This window comes from Cajanus cajan, chromosome 10, assembly GCF_000230855.2.
Source record: "Cajanus cajan strain Asha chromosome 10, NIPB_CcT2T_4, whole genome shotgun sequence".
Lineage (NCBI taxonomy): Eukaryota > Viridiplantae > Streptophyta > Magnoliopsida > Fabales > Fabaceae > Cajanus > Cajanus cajan.
In genome coordinates this window covers 38,364,007-38,388,325 of record NC_138526.1, presented here as the reverse complement: position 1 = coordinate 38,388,325, position 24,319 = coordinate 38,364,007, and the positions used below count along the sequence as shown (strand labels likewise).

The 24,319-nt window shown below is 31.4% G+C and overlaps 1 protein-coding gene and 2 long non-coding RNA genes across 3 annotated transcripts; 1 reads left to right on the top strand and 2 right to left on the bottom strand.

Moving 5' to 3' along the window:
* Positions 1 to 263: 263 nt before the first annotated feature.
* On the top strand, positions 264 to 3,695 carry LOC114915051 (uncharacterized). Its single transcript, XR_003802892.2, has 3 exons — positions 264 to 427; positions 550 to 673; positions 1,090 to 3,695. It is a non-coding gene; the product is annotated as an uncharacterized LOC114915051 (long non-coding RNA).
* Positions 3,696 to 6,607: 2,912 nt separating this feature from the next.
* On the bottom strand, positions 6,608 to 10,889 carry LOC145952786 (uncharacterized). Its single transcript, XR_014430272.1, has 3 exons — positions 10,136 to 10,889; positions 7,479 to 9,482; positions 6,608 to 7,362 (listed from the first exon to the last, which is right to left on the bottom strand). It is a non-coding gene; the product is annotated as an uncharacterized LOC145952786 (long non-coding RNA).
* A 3,649-nt stretch (positions 10,890 to 14,538) lies between these two features.
* Positions 14,539 to 19,270, bottom strand: LOC109819340 (nucleic acid-binding protein). The gene is made up of 8 exons (XM_020385046.3): positions 18,622 to 19,270; positions 17,225 to 17,270; positions 16,794 to 16,843; positions 16,445 to 16,486; positions 16,083 to 16,196; positions 15,568 to 15,646; positions 15,395 to 15,466; positions 14,539 to 15,306 (listed from the first exon to the last, which is right to left on the bottom strand). The coding sequence occupies exons 1-8, from the start codon at positions 19,191 to 19,193 to the stop codon at positions 15,259 to 15,261; spliced, it is 1,023 nt and encodes a 340-aa protein (XP_020240635.1). The 5' UTR covers positions 19,194 to 19,270; the 3' UTR covers positions 14,539 to 15,258.
* Positions 19,271 to 24,319: the final 5,049 nt, after the last annotated feature.

Here is a 24,319-nt window from a genome sequence, read left to right as displayed (position 1 = left end):
TTAACTAATAAAAATTAATCTTATTAATTTTAAGACATTGCATAAATCATATTTATGAAGAAAAAAAAACACATAACAATTATGCATGTAAAACTATAAATGAATGTTTGACCGTTATTGTCGTTTTTCCAATTTTAATAAGGTTCTATTAATTAACCCTGGAACATTAACTAAGATTTTAAAAACCATATTAAATATTAACATTTATTAGGGTTTTGTGAAAAAACAGTGGTTAAGAGCCCACGGTAATGTTAAAACTTAAAACCATAGGAATGCATAGTCAAACTTGTCTCTTTATAAGAGTTTCTTAATATCTCAGGATTCATACTCTCCCTCCACCATATCAACACCTTCCAGATGTCTCAGAGGTGCGTCTAGATCTGCAATGGCGCCAGGCTACCACCCTACTTCTCAACAATTCTCTGAGGTTTACAAAATTGTTCTTATATTTATGATTTTATGTTATTTTCCCTAAACCCTTATCGATTTTCATCTTCGTTTTGGGTACTGCTTGTTGCTAAATAATTGTTATTCTTTGGTGTAATTAAGGTGACATACATAAATGGGGGAGACCTTTCCTTGTAACTACGACAAAAAAACGTGCTAGACCGAAGAATATGATAGATTTTGCCGAGAAATGAGGCAATGGCCTTGGATTCATTCTCTTCCTGAGGTACTTTCATGATTTTGTACGAGGATGCACTTGACCTTATTAGTGACACACAATTGGACCTTACCATGGATTTATTGTTGAACGAGTTTGATCATAGCAAATTGCACTTGATTTTATGGTTTGATCCTGTTGTGTTCTTTTGATGGACACTTTAGTTATATAGGAAAGCATGTGCTTTTCTTATGTTAAAAGATAAAGCAACTATTTTTTAAAAAAATATGGAACATGTTTACTGGATATTACTAATGCTATCTGCAGATCTTTAAGTAGTAAAGTTGGAAAGGTCTTGTTCAAGTAAATAAACATGATCATGCCTTTTTAGTTGAGTCTGAATTTAATAACTGGCTTAGCTTTTGCATCTTTTGAACTATGGTTCTTATCGTCCCTTTCTTGTAATTGTTTTGGTATCTTAATAGGTGAATCCGGAGAATCTTTCCCATTGGGAAAATATGCAGATGTTCAAATAGTAAGCACATTAACTTGATACTCAAAAGGGAAAAAATAACATAAAGTTGTTTGTTAACTGCCGAAAAAGTAAGCTCATGGATGAATGAAAATATGTAGCAAATTACATCAACATGTAAATGCCAATCTTATTAACTTTTCATGGCCTTATTTTTGTTGAAGCAAGCTTTTGGCAAATATATATATATGTTTGTTCTATGTTTTCTTACTAAATAAACTATATCAAAACCTTTTATAAAGCCTATGTATTTAGAAAATTATAAAATTCATACTAGTTAATTAGCTTAGCAACAGCAGTAATAACAAATTCATACAAGTTTGTTTCAACTAAAAATAGGCCAGAACAAATAGATAGGATTGGAAACCTACCTATAATGATATAATATGTCATCATTTTCTTGATCCCAACAGGAGAAATTGTTGATACTAGATGTTGTCTCCACTATGCGGATAGTGTTTTGAATTTCACTCTTAATTCTTTATTTTGCGCAATGGGTCATGTTTCTCCAAATCAACCTTTTCTTTTGTTGTTAGCAATATCTTATTTCAATGCAAAGCAAAATGCATCAAAAGGTTTTTCCTCTATAGCTATAACAAATCCCTCAATTTAGACTTGATTAGCACATTGGTCCCGACCGTCATGGCCTAAAACCTTAATGTAATTAATGGACCTTATTTTCTACTAATTTTTAGATTCTATTTTTTTTTCCAATTTTCACTTGTCGAGCTATCTTGGTTCTGTAGTTGGGTTAGAGAATATTCAATCCATATATCAAATTTCATCTTTTCTTTTTCCCTGTTTTCATCTTTATCTACTTTATTTTGTAGAAGATGAATCTATGATGAGGCTTTTTCTTTTATTGTTCATTATTGAGGAACTTTACTATAAGGAGGTACAACTTATTGATTCAACCTCATTTAAAATATAAGTGTCTTCACTAAATAAGTTACATCTTAACTGTCATGATAAAAGAGTTCAAATGGACACCTTTTTTTTTTTAGTATAGTTGGATGCAATAAACTAAAGTTTGCAACTCATTGGTTGATAACGTGTTTAACTTTGTACAAACACGTGTGAATATATATTTTGATCAACGTGAAAAAACCATGTCTAAGTTTTTCTATATGATTTGTCAAACTAAATTTTTGTGGTTGTCTTCTTATACAATAAAGGTAAGATTCTTTTTGCAAAATCTTTTTTTTTTCCATCATAAGCAAACACCTAATATATATATATATATATGTGTATATCTATATCTATATATATATATATATATATATTTCTTGTGATGGAAAAAATGTAGAGAAAAAAAAAAATCTCACATATGTTGTATAAGTATACATACAATAGCAGAATTTTAGTTCGATAAATCCTACTTAAGACATGGAAACATACTTTTTCTACCCTGATCAAAATATATATAAACATGTGTTAGTACCAAGTTAAACATGTTACAACCAAAGAGTTGCAAACTTTAGTTTCTTGCAACCAAATTTACTCGAGAGAAAGGGTGTTTATCTGCACTCTTTTATTCATAATAGTTAAGATACAACTTTTTCAATGAGATTGAATTACCAAACATCATCTCCTCACAGCAAAACTTTTCAAGAATGAAACACCCAAAGAAAAACTTCATTATAGATTTATATGTCTACAAGGTAGAGTAGATAGAGACGTAAAACTTTTAGTGAAGAAAGATGAAAAGATGAAATTTGATTTAGGTTGAATATTCTCTGACCCAACTTCAAAACTAAGATGATTCGACAAATGAAAATTGTGTTGGGCAAAGTAACATTTAAAAAATAGTAGTATATAAGATCCATCACCTTAAGGTTTTGAGTCCGGCGGTGGAGACCAATGTGTTAATCAAACTTAAGTATTTGTTATAACTTGAGAAGAAAAACCTTTTGATGCATTTTTCTTTGCATTGAGCTAAAATACAGCCAAACACTAAAGCAATGATTGATTCTTTAAAGGAGTCTTCCCCTTTCAAACACATTTTATCCAAGCAAAATATTCTGATGACGAGTTGATGACTAGGATCTAGTTTAATTAGGTATGATTTTACGGTTTTTTTTGTTATTTTGGATTTTGATGTTTATGGGACCCATAATTGTGCATGATGTGTTAATTTTTTCTTATCAATAAAACTGTGTTATCTTTACATCTATTGTGTTTTATGATGTTAAGTTGACGTTCTTTATTTGTTAAATTGTGAGTTCAATTCTAAATACTCTTTAAACCCACTAACTAATTTTTATTAAATTATTGTTTCTATCTCTATGATTATTATTTGATGAGAATGACCTTACTTTTTTATATGGCAATTTGCTCTTATTATTCTTTTTGATAATGTAAAAAAGTGGAGAAAAGGTGTGTTCTTGTTTGTTTGCAAGTCATAAAAATTGAGGGAGAATTTCAAAAAGGGAGAAGACAAGCACCACAACAATGCAGGGGGAGCTTCAAGATATTAACAAAAGGCTTGGGGAGCTCCTAACTTAGCTTAACAACTAAATTCAACAAAAAGTGGCCTGAAGTATAAGGGAATAATGAATGCTCAAGAACACAAACAAAAAGGATTTGTCATCATCATAAAGGAGAAATTGAAGACCACACTTGGTGAAGCATGACCTTTCTGGAGAGATTGAAGACCACATTTAATAAAACAAGATAAAAAAGTTGATAGTCAATAAAAATGTTTCAAGAAGTGTTGGAGTTTTGATGAAGACAACAAAAGAAGATTAAACTTTGAAGAGGACTCGATACCTATATATATATATATATATATATATATATATATATATATATATATATATATATATATATATATATATATATATATATATATATATATATATATATATATATATATATATATATATATATATATATATATATATATATATATATGTGTGTGTGTGTGTAATACAATCTGTTTACGGGTGGCTCATTGAGTGTAACTTTTCCAAAGTAACCGATTTCTTCTCAAAGGAATTGATTTCCACAAAAAAATAATTTGATTCCTTCAAAAATAAATTGATTCCCTCGGGGTTGAGTTAGTTTTTCAAAACTGTTTTGAAATTAAAGATTTTGTGAACAATTGTTTTCAAAATAAGCATTTGTAAAATTTAAAAAGATTGTTTTCGAAATTAGCATTTACGGAAATTTAAAAGATATATTTTGTATTTGAAAACAAATCAGGGATTGATTTCTATAGAAGGAAAAGTCTCCTTGAGATAATTTTTTTAAGTTAATAATATATCTTCTAATCGCCCTTTTAATTAATACACCCATTATATATTCTAACTTTTTTACAGTATATTTGATAAGAGAATATTTAATGAAACCTTAAGCTTTAAGAATGGTAAATAAAAAAGGAATAAAATTTTCCTTAAAATGTGACACTTAAAAAGAACAGAAGAGAAGTATGATATATTTTTTTAAAATTTATAATAAATTAATTTATTTTTACTCATGTATATTGCAAAATAATTTGATATATAAATTAAAAAGTATATAAAAATTAAGCAATACATTCTTATTACATTAATTTTATTGCACATATTAAATATATACATAAAAATAGCAGCAGTTAAATATTTATTAATATAGTCAATATATTTTTCTAATATTAATTTCCAGCCCATGAACATCGATTAATGCTTTGAAAAAAAAAAATTCCACTTTGCTAATTATAATTCTCAGGGTGACCTAAAAGGTTTTCACTGAAGATGTAATATGAGATTTCTTGTTAATTAAATTTATAAATCATTTATACAGAGTATCGAATTAAATTTATAAATCATTAATTCTACATCTTTACACCCCCATAAATATTAAGGATGTTATCTGTGTTTCTGACTCGCTCTTTGCAGTTAACTTGATCTTGAGTGTGATTGACCCTTATCATAAATATTCGGTGCTTGTAGCTAAGATTAAATATTTCTTTTAGAGGCCTTGGCGTTTGAGAGTTTGCCATGTGAAGGGAATTAATGTGCTTATTTCCTTTTAAAATTGGGATTAGGGGTGTTCATGGATCAGTTTTTTCAAAAAATCGATCTAAACCGAACCGAACCGTTTTATAAAAGTGGATCGGTTAATCGGTCTATGTTTTATAAGGTGGATCGATTTGATTTTTTTAAGATATGATCAATTTTTTTGAAATTGGATCGGTTCGGCGCAGTGCCATTATCTACTTTTTACTCATATATGGATCGGTTTTTTTAAAAAAACCAAACCAAACCGAACCGATCTACTTTGTAAAAATGGATCGGATAACTGAACCGGTTTTATAAAGTGGTTCAGTTCGAATTTTTTTTAAAAATAGATCGGATTTTTCAATATAGATCAGATCGGTTATGGATCGCTTCAGATCAATTTGGATTTTTTGCACACCCCTAATTGAGACCTCATCGTGGAAATGAATTGGTAGTGGTAGAGTCGGTCCCTACAACTATAAGTTATCTTCTTACAGCTGATAGAGTGAGAACTTTGTTTTTAAGGATGTAATTTTTTTGACTTTTTTATTTCTTAGACGTTGTATTACAAAAAAACATTAACTCATCGGTTAACTTCTCCTTAACTCTATGAATATAGAATTAAAAAATGAAATATAAAAAATAAAATATAATTTCAATAACAAAATTAACCATTTATTTATGTGTAAATTACTTCTCATATTATAAAAAATAATGATTATTAAAGGTTTAGGTAGTAGGTACTCCAACTAATGAAATCAATAAGTAGTTTCATATTTAATAAATTTGTAAATTTCTTTTTATTATACCCTTGTCAATTGAGTATTTTCACCGTCGCTACTTCAAATTCTCTTTCTGTAATAAAGTATTTCACTATCAATTTATTTCACTCTCTTTCTGCATTAAAATGTACTTCTGGATTATCAATTGCTTTCACTCTCTTATTACTGCATTAAAGTTATATTGGACTATCAATTTCTTCCATTCTCTTTCTGCATTAAACTTTTTGATATTTTAAATCATTTATTGCCCAATTTTATGACAAATGTGTAAAATAATTAATGTAAGGGTATATTTGACAAAGAAATATGAAATGAAATCTTAAGTTTTACAAATGACAAATAAAAAGGAACAAAATTTCACTGAAAAAAATATTGCCTCCGTTCTTATATTCTAAATACATTAGTTTCATTAAACCTGTAAATATATGGCAAATAGAAGCAAAAAAATATTTATTAATATACTTTTCTAATCTTTCCGACTCATTTACATCAATGAATGCATTAATCAATTAAAAACTCATAGTTAAATTTTATTTTTCTACACTTCTCCATACAATATTAGATACATAGTTAATTAATAAAAACAAAATATTAAAAATATAATACAATTTCAAGACTAAAACATACATTTTTTCATTTTAGTAAATTACTTCTCATATTATAAACAATAATAAATGAAAATTGGCTATTAAAAAATATTACTATAATAATCACTACAAAAAAATGTGTGATTTGTGGCGGTTATTTTGGTAGTTTATGGCGGTTAGAAACCGCCACAAATTGCATTACCGGCGTCATTAATAACCGCCGGATCTACGGTCGCCAAAAACTATTTGTGGCGGATATTTTGTAAACGCAGGTTTTGTGCGCCAGAAAATTCAATCTCTTTCTAGCGGTTTGAAACGGCCACAAAATGCATTTTGGTTTGACATGTTTGACAGTTTCTGGCGGTCTGAAACCGCCACAAAATTGCAGCTCTGTTTGACTTGTTCATCATTTTCTGGCGGTTTTAAACCGCCACAATATTCATTTTTATTGATTTTTAAACCTCCACAAAATTATTATTATTTCTAGTTGTTTACATTTTCTAGTGGTTTTAGATTGCCATTTCTCGCATTTTCTAACAATTTTAAACCGTCAAAAATATACTTTATTTAAAATAAGAATTATTGTCAATTCTAAAATAAGAATGATTTGAGATGCAGAGGAAATAAGGAAACACTAGTTATTTAGTTCTAAATTAACCGTCTCTATGAATCAAATTATTGTCATTATTGTTAAATTTTTAATCGTCAATATAAAGCTCAATATTAGCAGAATAATCCTTTTCCAGTTTAGATCCCATCTGAACCATACATGAAAAAAAGGTTCAAGACAAACGATAACAACTACCTGGGTGCGTGTCCCAGATTTGGTCTGCAGGCCTTTAATAGTTTCCCCACCTCTCCCTATGATTAACCCAACCTATATAAAAGAAACCCATGTGACTTGAGGTTATATACATTAACATAAAACATGAATAATGACCTTTAATAAAAATAAGATAGAGATACTCATTAACGTATAACATGAATAATGACCTTTTCATTTGGAACTTGAATCTGAATTTGTTCGGAGCCCACAGTAACTTGAGCAGGGGAGAGGCCTCGAGCTACAAGTGAAGGAGAACCCCCAGCATCAGCCTGTAGAATCTCAAAACAAACCATCAAAAAAAGTGTTAGAATAAATGCAAAAAAACAAAAAGGATATCAGCAAACTAATAGTCAATAGTATTTTGTTATTTTCTTATAAACTTTCTCTGCTACATAGGAACTGGCTTTATATTGTTATATCTTTTATTCAAGTGTTTATATTGTCTTAATGATTATGGCATTTTAACTTACTGCTACAACTATTAATTACTATCCTGCAGCTTGGCATTTGTCTAAATTATTCAAGTGTTTATATTATTCAAGTGTTTATATTGATTATGACTTAGACCCTTGAGCTGACACTTCCATATGGATGGACTCACTTCCATATGAATTAACTAAGGTCCTGTCAAAATTGAAAGATGATGCAACAACAGCAGACAAAAAACTTTAATAGATCCTATCACCATATGCAAGCGTTCTTTGATCCAAAATGAGCTTTAATTTAACTGAACTTTCTTTTACCAATAACATGTCCAGCTCCTTGACCATTGGTTTTTATACAAGGAAAGCCTCAAGCTCGTTCAGACCAAGCACCAGGACAAAATTCGACACTATTACAATATGTTTATGACCTACGGTTTCTTCCTTTCCATGATGAACCAGGCCGCGTTAATTTGGGTACTTGTTCCTTAATCTGCAGTTTCACGAGAGCATTAGGGAAAAGTAGCAATAGAGCAGGATAGCTTATGCACAACATAAATGCACAACCTTTACCTTGTTTACCAATCTTGGTTTTAGTTGTTTTTTCAGAATAAGGTTACGAGCTTGTTTCTTCTTTTCTTCTGCCTTCAATTTGGAGAGACTGGGCTTGAATATAATCACCATTCGACTGATCTGACCGACAGCCACTGAACCGGTTGCTTCTTCCAACTGCTTCACCACATCATCTAACTCCCCTGGACAGCTCCTATGTATTTTAATCTGTAAATACCATCCAGATTGCAAATCAGGATCCAAGATTTTGAAAAACTTAAAAACTTTTGCATTTTACTAGTTACAAAGCAAGAGGGGAAACACAAGATGAACACACAATCGTAGACACATTATGTGGGCTAAAAGATGACTCACTACAGTCTCAAGTCTACAACAGCCTAATTTGCTGACTAAGTCAAGATAAAATCCACCCAGACATCAGTGAATCTCGCATAATTTGATTCAATTTTTTTTACTACTTTGTATGAAGGAAATATTTTATAAAGTGCTTCAATAATTGAAAAGTACTAAACAAATATGTTCCTTGAATCGAATCCATAGTCTGCTCTAACTAACGATTGGTGATGGGAAATTGGAAAAGGTATCAAGTGGTTTGAGGATTGAGGCCAAAAGGCACCGCACCAATGTTTGTTACAATTTCACCTAAGGCTCAACTAATACATATCATAACGAAAAAGACGTTTTCACTGCTCTTACAAACCAAAAAATTGCAACTAATGTAATTAATTCCAAGTGTTAAAAACCTTCACTGTAGCATGTTAATGTAATCAATCGCAAGGGTTTCGATGTGGTACCTGTAATAAAACAAAATCATCATATCAATACAGGAATTTAAACTAGTATCTTTGCGAGATCCTAGTTTAAATTCCTAGATTAATAACAGAGAATTAAAATGACTTAAATATATAACATAAAATAAAAAGTTACATAATAACAGAATTTAATTCTAGCCAGCTCTAATTAACTAGCTACATATATATAAGGTTGGTGAAACAGATTTATCAACATAACTGTAAAGAAACTAACAACAGCAGTATAGCTTAATTACCATAGGTTTGTCATAAAACGGGAAGTTTTACTCCCATGCCCGACCTCGAAGCTTGGGAGTCTTTAGAGCAACAACATCCAAAATTATTCCATATTGAGAGGATAAGCAATACAAAGATCTCTTCAATTCTCCCACATTGGACAAAAAAACAGAAAACAACGTTAACAGCAAAAGTGCATATCCAATTACAACATCCAAGATGCAAATTCAGTGCAACCATAAAAGAAATGTCACTTCTTATATTAGCTTATCAAGTTTCATGTTGTAAAACTGAAACACGCCCACTCCATTAAATTTCCCTTCACAATGACCAATAAAATTCCAGCAAAAGAGATACAAGAATCACAGCTACCCTAATTCAGCAGGAAAAAAAACACTATTAGCCCATAAATTTCAACAACGCACTGACCCTAAAAAAATGCCCTGAAACCCAAAACCTAAACCAATTTAATTAAAACAAAGCAAAATTATAAAAACCAAATCACAAAATCATAAATAGATTATGCATTTGAAAACCTAATGGTTTCCTTTCCTTTACCAACGAGGTCAATAACAATGGAGCATTTGAACACCGAAAATGATTTAAAATAGGCACAAAATAGATTATGCATGAAATTGGAGTTAATATTAAGAACGCAGTGAGTTGAAGTTGTGCGCAAACAGGTTCTCGCGAGCAGTTTTCGTAACCTAGGTTTTGATTTTCATTAGAGAATGGCTTATTGTGAGTATGCGTCGATGAAAACAGAACAAATTTAATGCACTTGGATAATCGAAAACTCACCATGAATGGATTAATCGACTATCGTGACCTTAAATGAATGCAAACCTATTAAAGTGATGCGTAGAAAAGAGAAGCTCTTCACGAACAGTAATGGTGGAGACTAAACTCCTCGTCAGTCACGCACATGAAGGAGCTTGAGCCTTAGCAGAGCAGAAGAATAAGCAGAGCCGAGTTGGATATGAAAGTATGACTGTATATCTTCCCGCGGCAACAAAACATCCATGAATAATCAATAGTAATAAATAAATTATTGATGAAGTGCTTTTTTATTTTATTATTTTAATAAAAAAATATTTTAATTGAGCTGGCCACATGTCGAAAAGTTGGTAAGGTTAAAAATCAGGTGCTTAAATATTGTGGCGGTTTCAAACCGCCAAACAATTAACTATTTAAGTTCGAACTTTTTTAAAATATTTTTTTGTTTTTTTAATAAAAAGATTATTGAACGTTCTGGCGGTTGAAAACCGCCAGAAAATGCCAATACTTGTAACAATTACCATTTTTGCGGTTTAAACCGCCAGAAAGTGTCAATAATTTGTAGTGAGTGTCGTCCTTATTACAAATGTTACATTTTTTGGCGGTTTATGGAAACCGCAAAAAATAAACCGCCAGTAATTGCCTATTTTTTTGTAGTGAATGTGATAAGAAATGTTTTTTTATATGTATATTTGAAATGAAATAAGTTTCATATAAAAAATAATTTATGTTTACTCATATATATTGCAAGAGAATTAGAAATATAAATTTAAAAATATTTACATAAAAATAAAAAAGAAAATAAAGCAATATATATTCCTATTTCATATAACAATAAAGACATACATCTCGCGTTATTTTATGTATGAAAAATTATAAATGATTATTTTAACGTGTTGTGTTTCCAATTTTAACAGGTTATATTAACCCTTGAACATTAACTGAGAATTTTAAAACTCATGTTAAATTAAATATTATAAGATTTATTAGGGTTTTGTAAAAATTAGTGATTAAGAGCCCAGAGTAATGTTAAAACCATAAGCACCAACTTGTCTCTTTCTTAGGGTTTCTCTATATCTTGGATTAATTTCCTTCTCTCCTTTGGACCAAAACACACGCGGTATACGAAATCTGTTCTTGTATTTTTTGTTTTGTTTTGTTTTGTTTGTTTTTTTTTTTTTTTTCCTATATCCTTATGATTTCCATATTCGTTCTGGGTACTGCTTGTTGCTAAATGATAATTATTCTTTGGTGTGATTAAGGTCACAAATACACAAATGGGGTAGATCATTCCTTGAAAGTGCCAACCAAACATAGTAAACTGAAGAGTATGAGAAATATTCTGCCAAGACACGAGGCAGCCACCTTGTAGGTCTAATCGAATATGTTCTGCATGAGGAACTTTTTATGCATCGCAATTTGTTCTTATTATTTGAATATTTATTGTTAATTAGACCATGGTTGAATAAGAAAATGGGGAAGAGAAACGGATCAATCCAAATGGCAAGAAGGGTCCTGGATCCACAAGAAAATTAAGCAGATTCACAATACAATATATATTGTGACTAATTTAATGTTCAGATGCATCTTTATTATTTTCTTTAGCAGAAAATATAAGATTAAATATGTTTTTAATCATTCAACTTTTCTCACTTTTTATTTTTAAGTTTTTTAATAAATTTTATTAAGTCTTCAAAAAAAGTCAATTTTCATTAATTTAATTCATACGTGAAAGTTTATATATATATATATATATATATATATATATATATATATATATTAAAAAGACCGTTTAATGTGACAATGAGAAAATAAATATTAACTACAGAATCTTATTATGAACAACAAAAATTAAATATATAAGTCATATGAGTTTTTTTAAAAAATTTACGTGACTTTTTTTAGTAATTATGTGACTTTAAAAAACTTTTAATCATGAATATTTATGTATAGCTGTTTAAAGTTATTCTTTTACTGTCATTTTTCTTCTTCTACATATCATTATAGCATTATTTATGTCATTACATAGAAATCTAGAATGTTACTTTTAAGGATTAACCTGTATATCAGCACAATTTCTTTTTTAGCATTTTGGTGTTTTTGTTTTAATGCATGTTACAATTTTAGGAAGCTAGACATAATGAACAATTAAATGGTAAGTAGTTTGATATTATTTATTAAGTGAGAATATCTGCATGCAGTTCCAGGCTCTCTAAGCTCAAAGAAACCATGAACGTGTCTCATGGTAGAGCTAAAGAAGAGTCCTATCTAAGGCCTTTCCTCATCATGAAGTAAGTAAAACTAATTGTTAAAATGATCTTTTTTAGGTTAAAGAATCTTTCAGCAATACGATAATCTTTCAAAGACAATTTTGCTGCAATAATTACTAATATCAATGTAGGTCAAGTAATATTTCTGAATGCATTATATGGATTTAGGGCACATTTTAACCTGAACACGAAGAATATCATATGTATATTGATTATATCACCCCAAAGTATTTTTCTACATTGAAGAATGAAACTAAAAATGGTCTTGACATGTTAGTGAATGACTATGACCTAACACTTCTTTTTCAACCAATGTTAATGCTTGGAATTAGTATCAGAGTTGCTTTCAATGTGATTTTCCTGGGCATGGATGCTAAGAACTTTCTTAATGGTAGTTTTTATAGTTATGATTTTCTTAAAAATGAATTTTTGTTTTTTTCCTTGCATATATTTATGTAGTTTGGATGTGTAATAGGCCTTTTAGTTAACACAAGGTGTCACTTCCAGTTTTTCTCAAGAAAAAAAGAAAGATGTCAATTTTAACTAAATTATATATTAGCACAATTTCTTTTTTAGCATTATGGTGCTTTGATTTAATGAATGTTATAATTTCAGGAAGCTAGGCATAATGCACGATTAAATGGTAAGTGGTTTGATAATATTTATGTTCTAAACTTCTCCATAAAGTTTTAGCATGAATGCAATTGAAATTTTGTGTCCTTTCCTGAAACTCATAAATTAATTTCCCTCCAGATATAATTGGACATGATGTTAATCCAAGGGTACAAACTTTTTTCTTTTAGTAAGATATTTAATTCGCACACTGTTCTGAAATTTCTCAGACCTCGCGGGGAATATTTATATGTAGTTCCAACCCCCCTAAGGGCAAAGAACCCAAGAATGTGTCTCGTGGTAGAGCAAATGATGTAGACCAACTGCACTTAGATCTTGAAAATATATTGTTGTTCGTATGTCCATGTTGAACATCTACTGTGTTTTGATAGATCAAGTTTTTAATTTGTTGCATGTATGGGGTCATTATTGAACATAGATTGATTTAATATGTCTCTGTTTTGAAATAGAATCACACAACAAAATTTTCAAGGATATATTAAGTATTGAATATACTTCGGGTACATTAGAAACGACTTTAGAAACAACTTATTTTTATTTTCAAAAGTTTACGTAGGAAAACGTGAAATAGATAATGAAATTAGAAAGCATTAAAAAAGTATTAGTATTTTCATTATTTCATACACGGTGTTCTGAAATAAAAATAAAGTAAAAATAGAAGCTGAAAACATAAATTATTTTCTCAAATCAAACATTCTTTCTAGATACCATCTTATACATTATATTAATACACTCTAGTTCAATATAAATTGAGACATGTCACTCAATACGTTATAATGAAAGTTTTAATGTCGTTAGTGTATTTTCACAATTAATCAAAAAGCAACAGATAAGTATTAAATATTCAGTAAAAAAAAGAAGGTAATATTAATAATAAAAAAATTGTCCTTTATATTTATGTGATATTAATGATCATTCTAAATAAAATAGGATTTTTTTTTTCCTATGGCTCTTGGCTTATATAAATTGCACAATGGCTTTGGAATGAGACAAAATCCATAGGATCCTAGGATTTTGACGACGGCGTTCATTTCCACCTTTTTGAGCGTAGAGGGAAATTACTCAACATGACTTTTGAATTCGGTAGAGTAATAAAACAAACACACACTTTGTCCCCAAATCGAAATCTATTTCCTCATTCATATTCGAAACTCTCATAGAACACCTCCATTACATCCGTACCCTGCACTTCACTCACTTTCCCACACTTTCAAAACAAATAAACAAGACATAACAGAGAATAGAGAACATCGAAGATAATAACAAAAAGAAATCCCTCACGTGCTCCTTCATTTCTCTTCACCTACGTTCTTTCTCTCCACCTTCGTCCACCTTCATGTTGTTTTCATCCTCCTCTTGTTGCTACACTACTCCCACCACCACAAAATATCCAAGAGAAAAAAAAATCCCAACAACAATTTTTAATATTACCATATCTTTTCGAACAAAATAGAAAATTATGAAACTCAGTAGTTCGAATTTACATAGTGAAAATCGCGTAAAATATTAAATTCCACGAGCAAGAAAAAGGTAATTTGATGTTATTTTTTTTTTTAATTTTTAAAATAGAAAACAGAGTCAAAACACACATTTTTTAAACCTTGAAAACTTGGAAATGAAAATAATGGCCTCTTGCTTCTTCATTTCCACGCTTCATAGTGCTAACTTTATCCAACTCAATGATAACAATTATCTTCCATGGAAGCAATAAGCCCCACTAGCAAGTTGACAACTATCAGTGGGTATACATTGCAACTGCATATCTAATGTTGCAGCTTCCATCCTGTATCACTCCTCCATTTCAACAATTCTTTCCTCCCTATTTTCATTCAAACGGGGGAAAATGTAAAGTTTCAGATGAAAGATCATTTGAAAAGATGAGCGGTCAAACAATTTTTTCCCTAACGCGACTGTTTACATGGATAGTAGTCAATTTCCGTATGTCCGAGTGATAAGTGATGGGCAATTTTGAAGGCATGCACGTAGCTAGAACTCCCAACAGTTTTTAAATGGTCACTTGGTCAACTACACTGCCAAAATCTCCATCATGTGATGTAAAACTCTTGAAATAGCAATGGTAGACATAACAGAATAGCCAGTAACAATGAATTTCCTCATCTGTCGTAAAATGACCCATCCACGGCATGCTAATACTAAGCCAAAAAGACACATAGTTGGCATCATGGTGACGGGTTCATCGTTACCCTATCACCTAATTCTTCAATTTGCTGTAAGTTGTGTCCACTACATGGCAGCATCAGGATCCAACCTTCTCTGGATAGCAGCAGCAGCCTATAGTGATAAAATAGCAGCTAGTTTGAGTTGAGGCTTAAAAGCTAAAATCCAATCTCCAAATAGGCGTTTATTATGCAACTCTCACCTCAAAGTTTCCAAGCTTGTACTGGTAAGCCATCTCCTCCCTGAGTTGAGCTTGCTCTTTCATTGCCTGTGCCTGTCAATTATTTCATGACAACATGACAAAAAGAACCTTTTGATCAACAAAATGACTAGAAGTCAAATTGCAATAAGAGCAATCCAGTGAAAAAAACTAACCATTCCAGTTTGCATAGATTGCTTCAACGCCATCACTTGCTCTTCCTTATGCTTTTCACGAGCTTGCAACAATTCAAGCCTACAATGCAACAGAAAATTATTATGCCAGGGTGAAGCACTTCAGGTCAACATAGATGGTGCTTATTATGTGTACCATATCTCCATTTGAATGGCACCAACACCAAGATAGAGATAAGAATTTAATTTACAAACATATAAGCTAAGCTATCTATGGATAATGTTGTTGAGGTCATATTCTGACACATTTGCAAATAAAGCTTCAAATAATTTAGAGTAGGGATGATTTTGCAAATGAAAAACAGTTGACAAAGAGTGAAAAGAAATTAGTAATTGAAAAATCAACATATCATCAAAAGAAACTAGAAAATAGTCAATATTGCTGGTTCTTCAGAAAGTAAACCAAATACCAGCAGATGTAGTCTAATTTCAAAAGACAAAGGTTACCAGACTAATTTCAGATTAAATAAGTAAAAGCAGCATGAACAAAATTATACCTGCGCTGTTCTTCATCATTGAAAACAGTACGTTCTGTTGCCTGGACCTTCTTAAAACCTTTTTTCCTCTCTTTTTCCATTTGACGCCTGTAATAAGCATCAAGATTGTAGTACCTGCCACATTATACCATTTGTCAAAACCATATGGATGCACAAAATGATTCATTAAGACTTCAAATCCATGCCATCATTGCAAAGACAAGGAGTTTGCATTGATGAGCACAACATGGATAAATCAGAAGACAGATTCCCAGATGACAAATAACAGGTATGTGGGCATAAATTATTTCTTATTTACATAAATGAGCACAAAGGTCTATATAGTCTTAAATAAGCTAAATTAAAACTCTGCAAGAGCTTACTTTTTGGAAGGAAAGGTAGCCGTGTTGTGATCCTCCATGAATCTGCATATCAGATATTAGAGGCAAACAAGATTACATTTAAATCAACACAGTACATGAACCCAAGAAAATAAAATCAATGCAGAATTAAATGTAACAATGAACAAGTGAATAATCAGTTAGTCAATACGTCCATCCAGGGGAGAATGAAAGAAATCAGTAAGAACATATTAGAATTCCTTTCTCTTATGTTACTACTGTAATAGTAAACTTAACAGTTAAAAAAGAGCAACTTTATATGCTAGCCCCGAACCCCACCCCCCATTTTTCAACCTTTTCCCCTTCCTGAGAAGCAAGTTTAGGTACTTACTCTTTGAACATTTGTTTTTCTTCCCAATTGGACATATTCTCCAGATTCACCTGTAAAAATACCACAGCAATTATAACATAGGATATATTTTATGTAACAATGTAGAACATATAATTAAACTCTCATATATGGATGAAAAAAGAAAAGATTTTCTGCAGTTCTTTTTAAAGAGAAAAAAAAATTTGGCCTAACTGGTCAAGTCCAACATCCTTACAGGCAAGAAATGAATGTCATTTAATTATTATGAAAATATGGTTTCTCCATGAAACAAGATAAATAGTTTGCAATACATAGAAAATATTTCCCTAGATAATGTAAAGAAACAACTAACTTATTTTTTTGCAATAATGAGCAGGGGACCACCATGGAGGAACAAACATCATACAAGGTGTTTAGATTGCATGATATAGAAAGTAGACCAAAATAATCACCTGCTTTACTTCTGCCAACCATGCAGTGAACTCTGGTCGTTTGGTCCTGTAATAATAATAACATCATTACAGAAAGGGATGATGAGACCCTTAGTTACAAGATATAATTGATAAAAGAGCTAGTTATTAAATTCAGACTACAATGAAAATGCAGGATACTTATTTACTTCCAGCAAGACATTTCCAACTTTAGTACTTTACTACTTAAATGATCTGACAGTAAAATTTGGTAATTTGCCACCAACATGAGAGTTGAGACTTGAGAGTCTTAAGATAAATTGAAGCTTCTAAAAGAAAAATGAAAGTATGATCATAAGATCTGGAAGACAGGTTACCAAGTTTATGATTCTTTTCAGTTACATTAGCTTCTAAAGTCTAAACAGAAAAGTACATATATGCCTTCCTAAACATAAATGTAGCTAAAGTATCCATCAAGGAACAACAGCTAGAACAACACATAAATATCAAGTTTGAAGTTTTCTGAATAATGCCATCATGCCATTATTTCTGGTACATAGGAAGATTGTAGGTGTTGGCAGAAGCAAAGGTGACAATGTTTCATTTATTTTACTTAATGCAAGCGAACAGCAGCAGAAATTTCTTAACTGGGGTTAAAGAGTTGAAATCATAATCAAGAGAGTAAAGTATGAACTACAGTCCACAATAAAAGACAAGAAGTTAACAATTACCATTGCCTTTCCCAAAGATTCTACATTTTCAGCATATATACAGTATTAAGTTGTGAAGTTTTATTAAATTAGGAAAGTTTGGAGTTTTAATTTTTCTTGAAAGCAAATGCACCGGAAAGATGGATTTTTTGGATCATTCAGAAATTTTGTTGAGGAGTTGTTTGCTTTCTTTTCACTCCTCTTTCAGTTTTTTTCTTATGAGAAAGCATTGAGTCCCGTTATTAGTTGCCTTTCACCAATGTAACCAAGGTTCAAACAGAAGCACAACACTGACCAATCGAAAGCTTACAATGCTCAATCCCATTATTTTTCAATCAAATCCTACAACCTTGACTTGACCAATCAGGTTCCTTGACAGATATTAATCATCCGTAAAGACATATATTCATCATCCGTAAAGCCGATAGACACGTCTTAGTTCTTACCAATAAAATAGCTGTCAAACAAAATTCTACAACCTTGCCGAAGCACAACTCTACTAATAACCTCATTCAGTCCTATCCACAAACAACCCACATGCAAAACCAAAGCAACAAAACAATGGCAAAGAGATTAATCTTAGTTGTTACAATGAATTCACTAACAATCAATCAGCCTCTACGATCACACAATTCAATCATCAATTACAACACAAAATTCATCTCTCATATTCCAACACACAAACAAACATAACACATAACACATAACAAAAAGGGATTAATCTCTTACCACATATCAGTTTCTCTAATAACACCATACTTCCCCCAAGAATTCGTGACCGCTCCCTTCTTCCCTCTCTCCTCCTTCTCCTTCTTCTTTTTCTTCTTCTTCTTCAGCTTCTCCTTCTTCCTCTTCTCCTCTTCCTTCTCTCTCTTCCGCCTCTTCCTCTCCTTCTCTTTCCGCCTCCGCCTCCTCTCCCTCTCTTCCTCTTTCTCTCTCCTCCTCCTCTTCTCCCTCCGCCTCCTCTCCCCCTCGCTCTCCGACTCCGACTCCGAATACTCCGAATCCGAACTCGACCGTTCCGACTCGGACTCCTCCGAACCGGAGTCGGAATCCGAGTCGCTGCTGTAGCGCGGCCGTGACTTCCGCTTCCTCCGGTGCGGCCTGTCGCCGTCTTCGGAATCGGAGCTTCCTCCTCCCCGCGATTTCCTCCTCGAATTGCTGTGCCTTCTCTCCGATTCCGAGTCTACATCCGAATCTTCTCGCCATTTCCGGGAATCTCTCCTCGGCGGTGCCTCGTCATCTTCTTTCTCTGCAGCCGCAACGGATTTCGGCAACGCACCGTTTCCGTCTCTCGACATTTTTTTGGTTTAGCAGAGCTTCGGGTTTTGCAGCAGTGAGTTTAGTTAATTCGGGTGGAGTCGTTAACTCGGAAGAGGAAGAGCTATTTAGTGGATTCTCATCGAATGGGCTTGGAGAAAGCCCAGTGCCTGTATGGGCCATGATATTAGATTTGTTTTAGGCTCATGATATATACACCTCCGTTTTTTTTTATAAGTAAACCTCCTTCTTTTAAAATTTTTTTATAAAATATTATAATTCTTTTAAAAAAATTTAATTTTACATTCAATTTTCAATTTTCTACTTTCTTTTTATTATTCATATACTTTTTTTTTTCTCTTTCAATTTTCAAATGCTACCAAAATAGGTAGGGTGAAGGAAAAATAAGGGAGTATATATAAAAAATAAAAAAAAAGAAAAATATGTGAAAAAAAAGTACTAAATTAAATGTTGTAAATGTAAAATTAAAAAATTTAAAACAAAAAATTAAAAATATTTTAAAATTTTAATTATTTTTTTTAAAAAGAGATGTACTTATAGAAAAAAGGAGGTGTATATATCATCAACTTTTGTTTTATTCGGATTGGCCCAACTTGATCAAACATGTAATTAATATTGGAGTAACTTTAACACGATCTCTTCTCTCCAAACATGAGAAAAAAAAACAAATACAAAGGTGTATTTAATTTAAGAAAAATAATATTTTACTTTTTACGTGTAATTAAACATTTGTTGCTTTTTTTTTGTTGTTAGATATTTTATATATGTAAAGCAGCATTATTTATTTATTTATTGGACATCATTTCTTGCCTTTTATATATTACTAACCATAATTTAGTTAGACGTTTTGTGACATATAATAACGTTGATTGGTAGAAAGGAAATAATATATTAGAGTATAAAAGGAGTAAAAGGTAGGTTAATTAATTAAAAATATTTTAGTATATATATATATATATATATATATATATATATATGTATATGATTTAACAATGATATATTTATAATATAAAATAATTTTATACTATCATTTAATCATAATTTATATAAATGATAAGTTTGTTAAATTTTATATATTAAAAGTCATAATTAATTATGTAAAACATTAATAATGTATCACTATTAAATTTTTATACATTTTCCTTTTAACAAATTATTATTTAAAGTATTGGATGCACAAGGTGAGGTGAAGCATCTATGGGGTAACTTTGTATACAACTGATCCTATAATGAAAATTCTCAATCCTTTTGATTGAGGACCAAATGTTATAGGGGTATTTAAGTTATGGTTATAGGTACACATGAAATCAAAATTATCCACTTCATTCATAAATTTTGAATCTTAGATTGTATTGATTTAAGATTTCATAAGATTTTAAAAGATTTTTTTTAATAAAAAAGTCTATTAAGATCTACGATAACTTGATGAATCTATTTTATTGATAAAAAGTTTTTACTCAAAAAATCTTTGATAAAATAATTTATATTGTTCGGATAAACTTATTTATAAGTATTTTAACGAGAGAAAAAAAATAAAAAAAAAATAAACTGTTAAAATTAGTTTATATAAGTTAAAAAGTATGTTTTAAAAAAACTAATATAAAAAAGATTTTACAAATTGGCTTATGTGTAAGTTATTTTTAACTTTTCAAAAAGATTATTTATGTTCCCCTTTTATATTCTTCTTCTATAATTGTTTTTGAAAAAGTTTATCCTTAAAAAATCTATTTTTTTTAATATTCTAATATGAAAAAATGATTAAAATGATATTAATTAATTGGCTCTTTCTTTTTGCGTTGTGCATTTATAATTAGGTTGTATGTGATTTTAGTATTTGTTTGGCTATTAATGTTTTGTTTAAACAATTTTTTTAATTTCTACATCTAGTAATTCAACTCAAATCAACCTGTTGTTAATTAGGTAGGTTCAGTTTTGAATTAACTTGATAAAAATTTTACACGAAATTTAATCCAACAAACTTAAACCAATTTATGAACAATTTTATTGAATATAACTTTTAAGTAAATGAGAGTGAACTAATTTAAATATCTTGTGCAATTTTTTTTAAACACTAATCACTTTTTGTTTTTGATTGCATGGATTCTTTCAATTATTGAAATTGACTTAATCTTAACTAAGGGTATTTGAATTGACCGGTACCAAAATTAGAATTAATTGAATTGTTGAAATTATTAGTTTCAATTGAGTATTGAACTTCTATATTGTTCTTTATTGTTTCATTACATTATATCATATAGAGATTGTAACGACCCGACTAGTCACTACACACGGCATCGCACACTAGAAACTCTAGACAGATAGAATAAGTATATAAATATAGGATCTAGAATATATAAATATACAAAGTTCTAGTCTGACTAGGGTTAAAGTGTACCAAAGAAAATTACAACCAAATGCTACTATCCCAAGTAACTACCAGCAAAATATCCACACAAGCAAAACAGCTCCACGGTCCGCCGGAGACTCACCACTAGACGCCCACCTATTCCTGTTCTGCTCCCATACACAGTATGATCATCGCAGTCCAAACACCATGGAAAACAGCAAAAGGGTAAGCTAGTGTAATTAAAAATCAGCATACAAATAGATACATAGCAATGTAATTAGATTTCATCATTATGAGTATCAGCTTATCTGCACAGCTTATATCACGCATCAATACCAGCACCACGATGTGGCTACATCAACGCTGTAGAACAGCAACAACAACACCACCTCAAGTGGTTATAACAGCACCGCCTAGCGGCAACATCAGCACTGCTCAGCAGCAGCAACAGCACCACCTCAAGTGGTTATAATGGCCTCTCAAATAGGCACACATCAGCACCAGCTAGCGGTTATTACAGCACCACAATAGTGGCTAACAGCACCGACATAGCGTCTATAACAGCACCACAATAGTGGCTAAACACAGCATATAGCTCAGCAATAAACAGCACAGCAAAATCAGCATACAGCACAGCCAAGTAGTACTCAACACAGCTTACTACTCATAACTCAGCTCATCATTCTTGAGCATAGCCATATTATAAATCATTTAAAATTATCAATAACAGCCCAGCTCAGCATAGCAAGACACATCTATTACAGCTTAACATCATCTTTCAACATTTACAACTAGTCAGCACAACTTATTTATCAATTACATCTTAGCTCAGCAATCACAGCAAAATTCAACAATGATCAGCCTATAATTCAGCTCGATTCAAATAATAAAGTTTAGCATTAGCATCACATAGCACAACTCAGCGTTACATCATTAACAACATACCGCACAACACAACTTTTCATCACACAGCATTGGCAACATTAATCAGCACAACCTATCGTCTTACAGCACATCTAAGAATCTTATAGCAACATACACCTAACACGACCCAACCATCTTATTTACAACTCATCTATCTTGTCCAATTACTCACCCAAACAACAAGAGTACACCTAAGCACCTAAAACAACTTTCAACTTAACCAAATCACTAAATGTGAAATGGCAACCATCACAACAAACAGCGCATCGGGAGTTATACTACTCCTACCATGCTCATCCTTATCTCATATGAAAGATAATCAAATTTCCTACAACTCTCATTAAGACACCAAGTCCAAATTCCTTCATCTACCTTGTTAAAAATGATAAAAACCGCAGCAGCTATAAACAAAGTTGACGGCTCAACCTCTCTTCACTAAAACAGCCATATATAGAGTTCTAAAACTCCTTTTTGAGTGATTCCAGCGCCATTGGAAAGCTAACATCCAAGGCTACAACTTTCATGAAGACTGCAACGTCCAATTCTGAAAGAACCAAGGCGCTCAGCGCCTACAAGGCGCTCAGCGCTTTGCCTCCAGAAGTGCTCCTCTAGCTCTCTGCCCCCAAAGCGCTCAGCGGTTTAAAACCTCTCAGCGGATTGGTTCCAGGGGGCTCTCTGCCCCCAAAGCGCTCAGCGCTTTAAAACCGCTCTGCGGATTGGTTCCAGGGGCTCTCTACCCCCAAAGCGCTCAGCGCCTATGACGATAAACCCAATCCCTCCCACCATTGTTGAATAACCATCCTGCAAAAACAAGAAATCCAAGCACATGCATTCCACCCAAACCACCCTATTCTCATCCAACAACATGAAAACCAAATTGTTTCCAACATGCAACCAAGAATCACCAAAAACTCCAAATTTTTCATCAAAACCCAAAAAAAAACCATTTTCATCACATACAGCCATCAATCTTCAAGGGATCAACCACATCATGAGTTTAAGGACTCATTTCCCACAAAATCTACTAAGAAAAACTAGCTTCCCTTACCTCAGACTGAAGAAAATCCGAGCTTCGCGTCCACGGAGATTGAAGAAAAAGAGAACTTGAAAGCGAACGGAGAAATGAGGAAATCCGCAACTAACTCTTGCCTAAGCTTGATTAGCACCTTCAATTTGAGGTCACCACAGGGAGAGAAAGTCAGAAGCAAGATGAAGGAGAGAGTGAGAGTGAGTAAAAGGGAAAATGAGAAGAAAAAAAATGAGAACTGGAATGAGTCTGGAAGGAAAAGAAAAAGGGGTCCTCACATAGATAAACATTACATTGCACCATTGTGTTGATTGTTGAACTTGGTGGTGCATTTTCAATTCATTAATTATCATATAATTACCTCTACTTGAAAATTCATTTTCCTCTGTCCTAGATAAGTGTGGTTAATAAACATTTTGATTAAACCCATTTTTTAACTTATTTTCTCGTTGAGGTTCACATTTTGACAATTTTCTTTTAACATACTCAATTCAACTCCTATTATGTACGAATTGATTCATTTTATTTATGCAAAATACTTAAATGAGGCGAGCGTAATTTATTTTAAATTTAAAAATTAAAATTTTAATATTAGTGTCTCTATATGAATTATGAACCGACTCATTTTATTAAAAATTGAAAATTAAAGTGGATGATGCATTATTAGCATGGAATATAAAAAAAGTTATTTAAAAATTTAAAATTGAAATAATATAAATTGAGTATAAACTCGTTCATTTTATTTCTACACATTAGCATTTTGGTTTATTTTAATGTTCTTTTATTGTTTATGATAAAATATGAATCTGGATGATTGGTAAGTTAATTATATATGTATGAATCTACTC